The sequence below is a fragment of the Accipiter gentilis genome, chromosome 31, assembly GCF_929443795.1.
Source record: "Accipiter gentilis chromosome 31, bAccGen1.1, whole genome shotgun sequence".
NCBI classification, from domain to species: Eukaryota; Metazoa; Chordata; class Aves; order Accipitriformes; family Accipitridae; genus Astur; species Astur gentilis.
The window spans coordinates 12,510,815-12,523,968 of NC_064910.1; the positions used below are offsets into that span (position 1 = coordinate 12,510,815).

The 13,154-nt window shown below is 44.8% G+C and overlaps 1 protein-coding gene across 2 annotated transcripts in view; it reads right to left on the bottom strand.

The window, feature by feature from the left end:
- DHRSX (dehydrogenase/reductase X-linked) overlaps positions 1 to 13,154 on the bottom strand; it is a 169,830-nt gene that overhangs the window by 43,923 nt on the left and 112,753 nt on the right. For both annotated transcript variants that reach the window (XM_049834504.1, XM_049834503.1), the window contains one exon: positions 2,927 to 3,134. In XM_049834504.1, coding sequence (XP_049690461.1) covers positions 2,927 to 3,134 — 208 coding nt within the window. The remainder of the gene's footprint in view (positions 1 to 2,926; positions 3,135 to 13,154) is intronic.

The window sequence follows — 13,154 nt, forward strand, 5'->3', positions numbered from 1 at the left end:
TGCCTCCAGAGCAGATCTCTGAGCAGCAAGCACAAGTAATGGGGAGCGATGGCCAGACCTGTGACTGCCAACCCAGAGACTCCTGAGTGGGAGAATGATCCCATAGAAAAAACTGTGGTAAAGCAGAGAACTGAACCGCCGTTTACTGTCTCCTTTATGTCAAGACAGTCTTCTGCGTTCCCTTCTCTGCCATGTTTGATGGATGAATCCCTTCTCCACCACTATAACTCAGCTCCAGTTTGGACACTAGCCCAATCAAAATCTAGGAATAATGGGACAAGAGCACGGTAAACAATTCAGTCTGCTGCCGCTGGTAATTTTTCCACTAGAGAGTAGGGTCCCCTTTCTCCACTGTGAATAAATTATTCCAAATTGTTTTGCTGCCTTCCTGCCACGTTAGGACTACCAGCCAATCCGGGAATATACACCCAAGTCATGAAATGAATTATGGCCAATTAGTGCAACTCAAAATAAGGAGGAAGCCAGTATAAATTTTTTAGAAAGACTTCCCATTCACGCAAGCAGCAAAAATGAGGGATGGCATCACTGGGAAACTGTGGCAATTCGTGGAACACTATCATATCACAGTGATTACCACGGGTGTCTTTACCACATCCATTAAAGCTCTTAAACGCTGCTCTGAATCACACGGCATCTCCGAGGCCCCATGGTGCAGGCAATGCCCATGTACGGTACCCCGCAACAGTCCTCCAGGGTCGCTAAACCACCCGCTCTCGCTGTAGGGCACACACTCAGACACACAAGCGATCTCACTGGTTTTAGCAGCACCGTTTATGCGACGACTAATTATTCACCCGAGTGGGGGCTCATCGGCAGTTAGGCTAAAAAAAATACCCAGGAGTATCTTCTTCTGCCTGAACCAAGAAAAGGTTTGGAGCTGAATCCACAGCCCCTCTGGGTCCCACCGGTGTGCCTGTGTGCTCGGAAAGCAGGCACCACTGCTGCCCCCGAGCCATTCAAAGCATCCATGTGGGAAAGAGCAGGCAAAATCAGCGAGAGTCTGTCATCTTTTATGGCTCTTCTTACACTAATAAAGTTGAAACATAAAGGGCAGGGTTTGGCGCAAAAGCTGCAGGTAAATCTCACTGGTATATTATCATTTTTTACATCAGATTGGTCATGTTCATGCTCAACCATAACTTTCCTAACTGAAACATTTCAGGTTCTTTTTAAATATGAGTTAATAATGATGAATCACAGGTAAGGATGCCCCTAAATTAGAGGCACAGTACAAAGCCTTGCTATAATCAAGGGAACTACCGTTATCTAGAGACACAGAACAGCCATATTTAATTTTGCATTCTGTACTTTAGCCCAAAGAAATAGTAATTACACACCCCTCAGCCCCTTTGCGTGGTGCCATCCAGCACATGCCCATCAGAAACAATGAATACATACATCAAGTGAAGAGTAAGGGTAATTTCCTGTGGTTGTTTTACAAGCAAGAGATTAAACTGTGACTACCCTGCAGAGTTTAAACAATGTGCTTGTAATAGAACTGATGCTGTAGCATGTAATCAGAAGTCGAACAGAAAGTTTGACGTGCTTAATGCAGCATTCATATGTAAAGTGTCTGCAGTGGCAACAGCCCAGCCCTCTAATTTCAGTCTTTGTTCCAAAATGAAACCTTGGGCCAGGTGCCTCTGAACATGTGCTGAAGTCCCTGTCAAAGGACCGAGACAGAATTTCTCCATGGAAATGATGCAAAACTCAGACTGGCTCCACGCAGGCAGAAACACTCCGGAGCCCATCAGAAGACGGGCTCTGTTGGAGCCTGTTAGTAAGCGCGTAATTGCCACACGTGACGGCATGGGGAAATTTTTGAAATGTATCATCTCAGTTATCCTGCCCGTTCCTCAATTAATTAAACACTCTACACGATTCCTGTGTGACACCAGAGACATCTACCGCGTCATTTGGTGTCTTCCTAATGTTAGAAATATCCCATAGACATTCACCCCCAGTTTTCCTAAATGAAAAGTAGTGGGACAGAATAAGGCCACGCATTTTAACCCATCTGGTTAAAAAACCGAGGATGGCCACGAGCTTGGATCTCGGTAAGCTCCCGGGGAAGCGCAGGGGGTGACCCAGAGAAGAGCCAGGGCTCCAGTGCTCGCGGAGAATCACCGGGCTGACGTGCGAGAGGGCAAGGACCGCAGGCCGGACGGGAGGGATGACAGCCGGGGGCCGGGAGGCAGGTGGGGGCAGCCAGAGCAGGGCTGTGAGGGAGGCAGCGGCGCGGGACCGGGACGCAAGGAGGGCTGCAGCACCAGGCGGAGGCCGGAGGCGGAGGGAAGGGAGGACAACGTGCCAGGAGCTGGAGGCCAGCGGGCAGAGCTGCCAGCGAGGAAGGAGCAGCAGGCGGCGTGTGGGCCGGCGAAGGTGCGAGGCAGCCGGGCAGGTGGGGGTAGGTGCCCCCCACCACCACCACCACGTCAGCATCCCCAGGGAGCTAGCAGCCACAGGCATCTGTGTGTGCCCATCTGAGGGCAGGATCGGGGCCTCTGCATATGCATTCACTTGAGGACAAAGCCTATTAGCATTCGCCCGAGCCGTTTTAAAACACCGCGGTTATTGAAGTCTCCCTGATTAGGCAGTGAGGAGTCCGGGCTCTGCACCGCAGCCGTCACCACAGTGTAAGCAACAGAAAGGAAGGAAGGCTTTCAAGGCTGAGAATAAAAGACTCAGTTTACAAGCTTATAAATTATTTGTATCTTTGACTGAAGGCTGCAAGCTCTGTTCAAGTCTGAAAGATACTAAGCAACTGCTTGACAATCACCATTAATTAAAAAAAAAAAGGCAACACCCCCCCACACACCATGTTCAGCATTCAGTAACAATTCTCTTGGAGTTTCCTCTGCACACCCTTACTACAGATCAGTGAATACTAAAAATGGATCGGTACCTGCTTTGTAAGTCGTTCAGGTGCAATTTGCCTACATAATGGGTGGCTGATGAGACAGTGATGATCCTAGCGTTGTGACTGTGCGTTCCTGATTGCTTCAGCATATCCAAGAGGAGGTTAGTCAACAGGAAATGTCCCAAGTAGTTCAAGCCGAAGTGCTCCTCAAACCCATCCTCCGTCTTCCTTTCAGGGACCAGCATCACCCCAGCTGGAGGAAAAAGATGTAAAACCTGTTGATTTATTTCAGAGAAGCAGCAAGCTAGAAGGAGCACGGATCTCCTGCTGCAGAGTGTAAACACAGCATTTAGATCAATGAGTGATTGGTGATGGCATGTGAAGTGTAAAGCTGACACTGATTGATTCCTGTTGAGAAAAATGTCAAAACCCCCATTTTGGTTCCTTTATCAAGAAAACAGGCAGACGGAGGCTCTCCCTCCCTGCAGAATTATGAGGAGAAATGAGTTCATTTGTGAATAGTGTTTTGGAGACATTAAAAGTTGAATTAACCCATTGCTGGCGTGCCAGAATGCAATGCTGCAGGTCCACAACAATAATTAATCCATCTACAATAGGTGGGAGCTGGGTGATCTCAACAACATTCCCTCCATCAAAGGGCTCAGAGCAGTGGAGACAAGACCAGGCTAAGCGGTAGACCTGCTCTCCCAGGCAGCTTTCTGCTGAGTCCTGGCTGGAGTTTAAAGATCTGTTGAGTCTTCTTCTGAAATCTGCAACTTCTATCTCACTGGTGTGGGTAAGAAAAGATGTAGTAAATTTACCCAATATAACTTAATTACTGTGCTTACAAGCAGCTGCATATTGAAATGAGTTTTTGAATGCTTATTTTGGCAATATTTTTGCATATATTTCTACAAACCACAATTTTCAAACTCAGTGCCTAAAATAAGTATCCACATCCCCAACATGCAATGTTGATTTCAGCATCTTGCAGAGAATCCTGAGCTCATGCATAAATTATATCGTGTACTGAGGCTGTGTGGGGGATAGCCATCCCACTCCATTATAATGTGGACTTGAACGTTATAAATTATTCTTATTTTATTAAAATTTAATTATCGTACAAGTGGATCTGACCTTTGCAATTTAAATGTAGATGGACGTGGCTCAGGGAGAATAATGTTGTAGGCCATTTGTCTTCTCTCTAAAACACATGAATATGATACAGCAGAAAGGCCACCTCTGCTCACAGACGTGAGAGAGTGTCAGCTTAATCCTCGTGCTACTTCATGTGTCCATTAAAAAGCCTTTAACATCCCATTTCTTGATGACAACCCAATAATGGCATATTAAATGACCATTTTAAATTGCACGTGCTGTGCATCTACACCACTCCTTCTTTGGGGGGGGGGAGGGTCCTGCCACCTGACAGTCCTGCTTCCTTACTGCTGCTTGGGCTAAAGAGGAGATTCTTTCAGGATTTTTTTAGCATGGCCAACACCCATATTGATTCACCTATGGCTGCCTACTGCTTAATGGAACAACCGGAGAAGTGGCGTGAGGGGAAGACACAAGAGAAAACGACAGAGCAAACAAAAGGGTTGGGTGTAACACAGTATACCTGCATACGGAGAATTTAAGACTGAACACGAGCAATGCTGGCTGATGGTATGATGAAAGAAACACAACACAAATTACCTGACGGGGCTCTACAAAAGCTCTGATTGGCACCTCTCTCTGTCTTTGCAGCCACTTTCCCAGATTCCTCAGAAAGACAGGAAAACCCAGCTGCCGGGTGTGGTTTCTCTGCCTGTCAAATCTCAACTTTAACAACGGGAAGACACAAATCAGAGGATGTCTGGTCGGGTGTCCCGCTGCATTCTCCTTCCTCAGCAGTACTTAACTCTGATGCATGGTGCAACTGCTCACAGAGTTGGAAACAGATTTCCATTTCCTCCGTAATCTGCATATGCAGCATATAATGACATCCAGAACAGAGGCTGGGACTGAGCACTGCCATGAAGGTTATGGACAGACATAAACGTGGCACAAACCCTGCTGCGACTTTTTCCTGTTTTCTGGGAAGAAGGGAAGGGCGGGAAGGGCAACAAACCCCAATCTCCCAGACCAAGTCTCACCCTGCTACAGTGCAAGTTTTAGCAGAGACAGAGCTTAGCACAAGCTGTTGGGCAGATGGGAACATTGCTGCATCTCTGAGCACTGGGGCTGGTACAAGGAAATTATTTGCATCTCTCTGAGGCCCATCGTGCCCTGCAAAGCTGTGACACTTGGAAAAGGCAGGAGGAAGAAGTTTGCCAGAGGTCTATTTGCAGCGACACTGGTAAACTGCAAGCCCACGAAAAGGCAGCCAACACAAAACAGCCCTGGCACAGCAAAGCTGATGTGAACACCAAATGCTGCTTCTGCATCTGCCGGGGCTGCTACAGGGCTCACTATAGGACTCCTCCATGCACACACACACAGTTCTGTTGGCCGAGTCAGATGGAGGGATGGAGGAATTTGTCCAGAGACAAGCGCGGTAGACGGCTGCTACAGGCATTCAGCTTTGCATCACGATGAGCAGGCAAACCCGGGGAAGGCTGTCACCGCTCCCATCAGCCTGAGGATGCCTGGGCTACAGCAATCGCCCCCTCGACCTCCGGAGAGCCACGGGATTTCAAGAGCACATAGAGGCTTTGCCCTTCACCCCAATTAGTTTCCACCATCTGTGCTTCTTGTCCTGGAAGCAAAAATCAGATCTGAGCTCAGGTCGGGAGGCGGAAAAAAGTTTTACTCATGCAATGCACAACTGTTAAGATACACGTTCCTGAAAATTATTTTGCTCATTCTTCAGGAGCTTCCTCTGAGTAGAAATTGTGGTCAAGTCCTTGAGCAGGCACAATCACCTCGGCTTGCATTTGCTGCTACTACAATTCCCTTTTTGTCTTCAAGAGCTGGTCAAATAATATTAATCCAAAAAACCCTTGAAAGACTTTTTTTTTTAAAAAGGTCCTCATCTTTGAGGTGGTTCATATCAAGGCTATCGAAAAATCTTGCCCTGCAATTTGAGGGCAGTTTCTCTTATTTGAGAAGAAGACATTTTAATTCACTGAGAGCGAGCATACAAAGGAATACCCAACAGGCAACTGAACCTGGTTGCTTCTCTGACAAAAGGGAAAACCTTGTAAGTGTAGCAGCAAGCTCTCTTTTTTAAATTATTAACTACCTAACATTCAGTAGATCCTAAAAGTGGCATGCTATTGATTTTCTTTTGTCCAGAAACATCTTCAGCTTTACTCAAGGGCCCCAAATGCTAACTCAAAGAATGAAAGCTGCTTCTATTTTTAATTCTTTCAATTAATCCAATACTACTTGAAACATTAAAAAAATGCCTTTTTTTTTTTTTACTTCCTCATTGTAAAATAAGAATGATTTTGCTTATTCTTCTGGTATGGAATCCATACAACCCAGTATCTTTCTGATTTTAATTCTCAATAGTCAGTCTCCTCAGTTTTTTGGAGTGCATGTCAAATTTGAAGTGGCAGCACACAGACCATTAACGTCAAACACCTCAGTTCTGATATAACTTTCTTATACATTTTTCCCTCTGATTTAGCTGGATTGTTTACAGATTTATTTTTAAAAATGTCACTGATATCAGCATGGCATTAGAAAATGAATTAATAAGGAAGCTGAGCATGAGCTTTTACTTTGTCATTGATTAGCTGTTATTGAAATATTCAGGCAAAAGACTGACAGTATGCATGCAGAAAATTGCCTAGATGACACATCGATGTGTGAGTTTTCAAGAATAGAAATAAATTAGAATAAGGAAAATATTTTGCTTCATAACTATGCTGAACAACTGTTCTTCTTATAGATATAGTAATACCTTCCAATGTGCTGCAGTTATGCATTTATTGTAATATGTTCAAATTATACACATTTTAATTAGCTATAATGAATAAAAAAATTCCATCCTTTTTTACTTTTATGACTAGGCAATAGTCATATTTTTCTCTCAAAGAATGAACACACCTCAAGAGAACTGTCTTTGTAAACAGTCATTTATCACAATTTTCTATAAAAGTTTCTAATGAAACTCTCAGTTTGGGATCCATCAATGAATTAGTTTTATGTGAATTTAAGAGCTAACAGATCTGATACTGCACACAGTATAATCAAAATGTTTACGACAGTTGTAAATATTACAGTACAGGCATACCATATTTTTTATTGGATTATACAGGAGAATTTGTACCATGCCTGTACTGCAGATGATGGTAAACATTGCTGTAATTCCTGTACCTCCCACAGCAAAGACATCCTTCAGCTCCATTATAAAATGTGTTCTAAGAGCTTCAAAAATACAAGTATTTCGCTCATCTAGATTTATTTACAGAGAGCTACTTGGAGTTTTTTAAAGGCAGTTCTCTCAAACCCACTGCAAAAGAAAGATTTCAAATCTCTTTTTCACATGCGGAACAAAATGTCTTCCTTCTCAGCCAGGCTCACAGAAGAGGGTTTGGAGGCAGTGCCCCCACATGCAAGCCCTTTCATCCCCAGCAACCCAAAGGTTGGGCGAACAACGCAAGAGGTCAGCTGCATACACTTACAAGTAACACCTTTACAGCAGGAGGTGAGCCTATATAATCCCATTCACCCAATTCTTGCTATTTACAAGGAAAAGATACATACTGTCCCAAAAAGTTCCCAAGGGTGAAAATTAATAGAGTCAGTAACTCTAAGTAAAAGCGCAAAGCCTTTTCTCCACACAGGCTTCGTACTGGTGTAGTTGATTCATGTAGCAGCATTTTCCATCCCATGAATGCAGCCACACAAGGCAACCCACCTCATTTAACAGAGTGTCAAAACCGCTCTGCTCTGCACGCCCATACACCAAAAGATCTATGGATGGAGCTATCTATGTATGAAATAGTATAGCCCGCTTCTCTCCTGAATAGGAGCAGCTATAGTGGAGTGACTATCAAAATAAGCACGGAGCAGCATCCCCTGGCTAGGCTGCCTGTACTAGATTGCTTGTTCCACCTCGTTCAGTTGAGCAATGCTATCCCAGAACATGCCCGTCCTGCGGATCCCTCCTGGCTAGCGAGCAATGAGAAGGTGTAATGCCTTATTAGAAGAAATGCCCCCAGAAGTGCCCACTGGAGACACAAGTGTACCGACATAACTGCTTTTTACAGGTATGCCTCACCTGGGCTGCAAAGAGGTGAATTTACAGCCCTGCTGTGACACACTGCTTGCTAAGCTACATCCGTAACCCAGAGCCCAGCGCTACTGGTATGCTGCACACCTACTGGTACCCCAGAAAACAGTCTAGACAGCACCATACAGAGAAGCCAGATCAACAGCATACGAAAGCTGAAATGGCAAAAATCCAAGCAGTTAAGAAGAAAAATTAAAAAAACCCATACAACTGAAGCTTGGTACAGCTCTCCAATGCTACGGTCCTACTTCCCGTCTCCCCAGAGGGAGTTCAGTCTCTTGCACTGCCTAATATCTTCTGGAGCTCTGTATATACGTATATGCAGTTTTCTAAAGCAAACCAGGAGGAAACAGAAGCAAAGCAAGGGATTTTAGCCCATGGCGTAACGATGACACCTAGATGACGCAGAGTCCACACCAATGCATTTGACCCTTGGGGAGATGCAAGGACATTCGCTGTCAGCCCGTCTGGCATCAGTGGTGGGACAGTGTCCCATGCATCGACCTTCCCTGGAGGGGACTTTCCACCGTGAAAACGGGTTTGATAAAGAGCAGGGCAGCACTGTGACCCAGCGTTGGGCTGTGGGGGAGAGCCATCTCCAGAGAGTTCGGTCTCTCCTGCCTCTTCCCAGAACAACTTCACAGGAGTCTGCCTGAGCCTCTGCTCCAGCACCGAGCAAGTTCCCACTAGCTCCCGCCTCCCGCTCCCTTGCAAGGGGCTCTGCACCGCCTGTTGCCATTTCCACACACTGGCTTCCTGACAACTTCTCCAACTCCCTGTGCCAGCCAAAATACATGGCCCTGCCAAAGCCAAGGACGGTGTGCTGCTTCCCAGCCAAAGCTCTGGGCTGCGCTCCCCTCCCTCCCTAACCCCCAGAATCCAGTGACCCGACGCTGATCTTATCAAGAACAGCATGTGTGCGGGAAAGAGGGGAGAGGCTCAGCCCCAGACACCCATATCAGCTTCATCTGCCTCTCTGCTTCCCTGCAAACGGTAAGTTCGTTCTCCCTAATTTTCTTACCTAGCCACTCTAGCTCCTTTGTGTCTGAATCTCATAGATCTCACTCTGCATCCTGCAGGCATCTGCCTGTCACATGCCTGGCTCATCTTTCCCTCATTCCTTGGTTTCCTTACGGGACCACAATCCATGGCTCTGAGGCTCCCACCAGCTTCCCCATCCCCTCTTCAGTGTCAACCAGTTGTGACGCTGGAGTAGATGAGAATTATTTTCTACAAGTTACATTGAAGTCTGCAGCCAAACAGAAGAACAAGGCTCCAATCATGTCCCCATGGCGGGGGGGACAATTCTCATCTCTGTTAAACGTTAGTAAGCTCGCAAAAAAGAGACCAGTCAAGAACTTCCCCACCGCAAGAAAAGGTTCAATCAGTTTGTGCACAACAGAGACTCTAGTCCTCAAGATAAGGACTCAATCCTTGTGAACAATGTGGTGTCTAAGCACTTGCAAACAGTGACTGAGACGTCTCCTACAGTTCAGACATACCTAAGCCTCTCTTCGTCCTCACTACCCATCCCAGCTCCCTCCCCCGTACTTGCTCGCTTATGGATTTCCTGATATTGAACAAGAATATATGCTACATTCATAGTTTAATTCTGTTTGTCTTTCAATCGGCAAACTCAAATGTATTGCCATCAAATTTTCCCCCATCCTAATGGTTCCCACCTGACAGTCCTGTTCGCCCCCCACCAACTCTTAACTTCATCTTCTGCTGCCTGTCCTTTATAACCTCCCAGCCTTAACTGCCTCGCTTCCATTTCCATTCTCCACACCCAGGCTTCTTGTATAGATCTGCCTCTCTTGGAAGTTACAATCTTGTCCCATCTGCATTCAAACCAGGCTTCTTCCTCTTCCACGCTACAGGTTTTGTCATTATGCCTAAAAATGCAAGAGCCAGCGCTTCCAGAGAGATGTGGCCACTAGCCAGTTGAGGTCACCGTCCACATCAGCTCACCAGCTAGTGTCTGGCGAGACATTTAGGTCCAGAGAGTGCTGAAATCACATCCCAGCTCCACAGTCATGTTCCAACCGTATATCAAGGTAAAACCCAGATACCCATCACCTCCCGTCTACCTCTCCCCACCCTGTAGTCTGCTTTTCATGGGACAGAAACTTGTCACAGAAGACCCAGGCCCCGACTCTGGACAATGGAGAGACGAGGAGGAGCCTGAAGTGAGCCACAGTGCCCATCTCCACCCCAGCTCAGAGGCAGCCACGGGGAGCAGATGGGATGATGGTGCCCAGCCTCGGTGCCGGTGCATTTGCCTGCACACAGTGCTTCCCACCATGGCTCGGGGTTGTGATTCCAGCAGAAAGACCTGCTCAGTCTCAACACAGGACATGCTTGGTACAAGCAAAATCTTTAGCGATTAAAATGTAAAAGAGCGTTTTCAAACCGCAGTGCTTTACAGGCTTCGGACTCAACCCATCACGGGAATGTTCCACAGGTGGCAGAAGGTGCAGCCACCTCTGACACGAAGCAGCATCTTGCCTGCAATCAAGTCCCCATTCCAAACGGTGATAACACCAGAGCCTTTCTAAAGAAACTTGCCATCATTTTTGACATTAAAAAACCCCTAAGCTGTTTTTCATATCATTGTTGGAAACAGATAAACTCTTTTATCTGGCATTGCAAAAACAATTAAATAAAAATAAATTAGCCTAAGGCAAATACTTGGCATGGAAACTCTAAGCCAAAACATTAAAAGTTTGGCTAACTAGTAAGGAACTGAAAATTGAGCAATGTCTACTGCCAGTGCTCCCAGACCCACCTATAATCCCCACAAGGGAGAAGTGGACTGTATTAGCTGTGCCAAAGAAGAAAAAGCAGTGCATCTTTCCAGAAAAGACAAGCTCTTAGTTCATCAGTAAGTTAAAGAAGAAGAAAAAGAAGGAAAAAATACAGAAAATCCACTTACAAGGACCGTGAAAACAACAGCCAAATCTTGGTAGGTTCAGCACAAAACTGATCAGGCTGCAATACCTCCTTAAGAACAGATTCACTTTCTGATTCAATGTCATGCTGCTACATAGCGAACACAAAAAGCACAGGCTTGGAAAATGTGTCAGTTAAAAAAAGACAATATAATCCATAACTGAGGTTTTGTTTTTACACTAAAATAAATCAGAGCATTCATAATTGGATCTAGCTGGAAAAAAAACTTTGTTTCCTAAAAATATGCTCAGTAACTGGTTATTTGAGTTGGCACAATGGTGAGTTATCCCAATCACAATCAGAAAATAAGAAAGTCAGTCACAGCTTTCTAATTCAACAGGAAGTTCTCTTAGAAGAAATATCTTGTTTTGCAATTTGTATAAAAAATATTTTTACCTAAAAGCTATGAAAGGAAAAGGTAAGAATAAAACGTAGCTCACTCCTGCCTCTCAGAAAAACTGGTGGCAAATGTTCCACACACTTAAGTAGAACCGGTTGGGTTTCCTAATCCATCAATAGCTGAATTTTGTATCTGTCTTCCACTGATAAAACATTCACTTTCAGCACATAAAAGCAAATGGGTCAAGAACCTGAAGCATGTGGAGTCTGAGATAGTTCCCTTTCCACAAAGTGTTTGATATCACAGACACAGAAAAAGCTTTGGAAATAATTACAAAGACAAAGATAGTATCAAACAAAAGTCAGGATTTTCATGAATGAAAAGTCAGAAGTAGCCTAAAGTTACTCTTCTAACTTATTAGATCTTCTAATAAAAAATAAACCTTTTGTAAGAAATCTGATATCTTTATACAGGATACATATCATTCTGGTAGACAACAATGCTATTCAAGTATAATAAAAGCTCTAGCTGATGACTGCGGCTAAAAATCTGGGCGCTAGGTAAATGTTGGCATTGCACAACCCTCAGCTGCTCTAAACAAGCTGGGCTGGATGCCGACAGCAGTATCTTGGTGCTCTGACACATGTGCCCAGACAAGTTACTTCCAGTACCCAAAGCACCTAATATCTGTAAAGAGCAGTGTGATCAGCCAGCCTCCCCATACTTTCCTGTCACCTCTGTTATAAAGATGACCTCTTCCGAAAAATCTGAGTAAATGGCATCTATTGTGAACCGAGCTTCTTCAAAAAATATGGCTCTGAGAGTATCTTCTCATTTTAGGACACATAAATGTCCCATGTTAGTGTCCTCACGAATCTTCTAGTTTTGCCCATCATCCATGGAATATTCATTTTAAGCCGACCCCCACCACCACCTCAAATTACCTTTTCCACCTCTAAACATCTCCCAAAGGCCCAGCTCTCCCATGATGTCTAGTATCTATCATCCATTATATCCAGATAAAGGGCCACTTGCCCTTCTGCTTGTCCTCCTCTTTCTTTCTCCCTGTCCCTCTACACCTTTTCCATCTCAGCTTTGCTTACGTATTGCTCTGATTTGTCTTCAAGGAAGGATAAAGATGAAACATGGTGCTGTGAGCAGGACACTGGAACAAGATTCATGAGATACCGGGGCCTGAGCTCACCACAGCCTTCCTGTGTGGCTGGAGAAGAAGAATTATTTTTGATTAAATCAAATTTCCACTGGAGTCAACAGCAATCCTCCTCACTAACTTTGCCTTAAGGTCTTCTCCAGTGAATTTCCACTTCTCTGGGGTTTCTTTCCTTTTCATCTTATAGTCTGTGCTTACCTACTGATACAGCTTTTATTGTGCCCTAGGAACTAAAGAGGGAAGCCTATAGAGACTTATTCATTCTATCAAGAGACTGAGATTTCTCAGATGATCCACGAAGTACGAAAAATGAACGTGTGAATTAGCCAGCGGTTCAGAAATATTGATTTTAAATTGGCTTAGATAGGCTTCAACTTGAAATATATTAACTGCTAGCTGTCTACAATAGGCTAATAATATCCTGAAATCTCCAAGTTCTTTTTCCGTGTTTGTGTGCAAGCCAAGGAATATACTAAATGTCCTTGTCATTTTCTCCCCCTCCTTACCTAACCTGTAGCCAAAATCACAAACCATTCAATGAACTGCAACAGAGAAGGTAGTTGGTATTTCATTGTTAATGAGT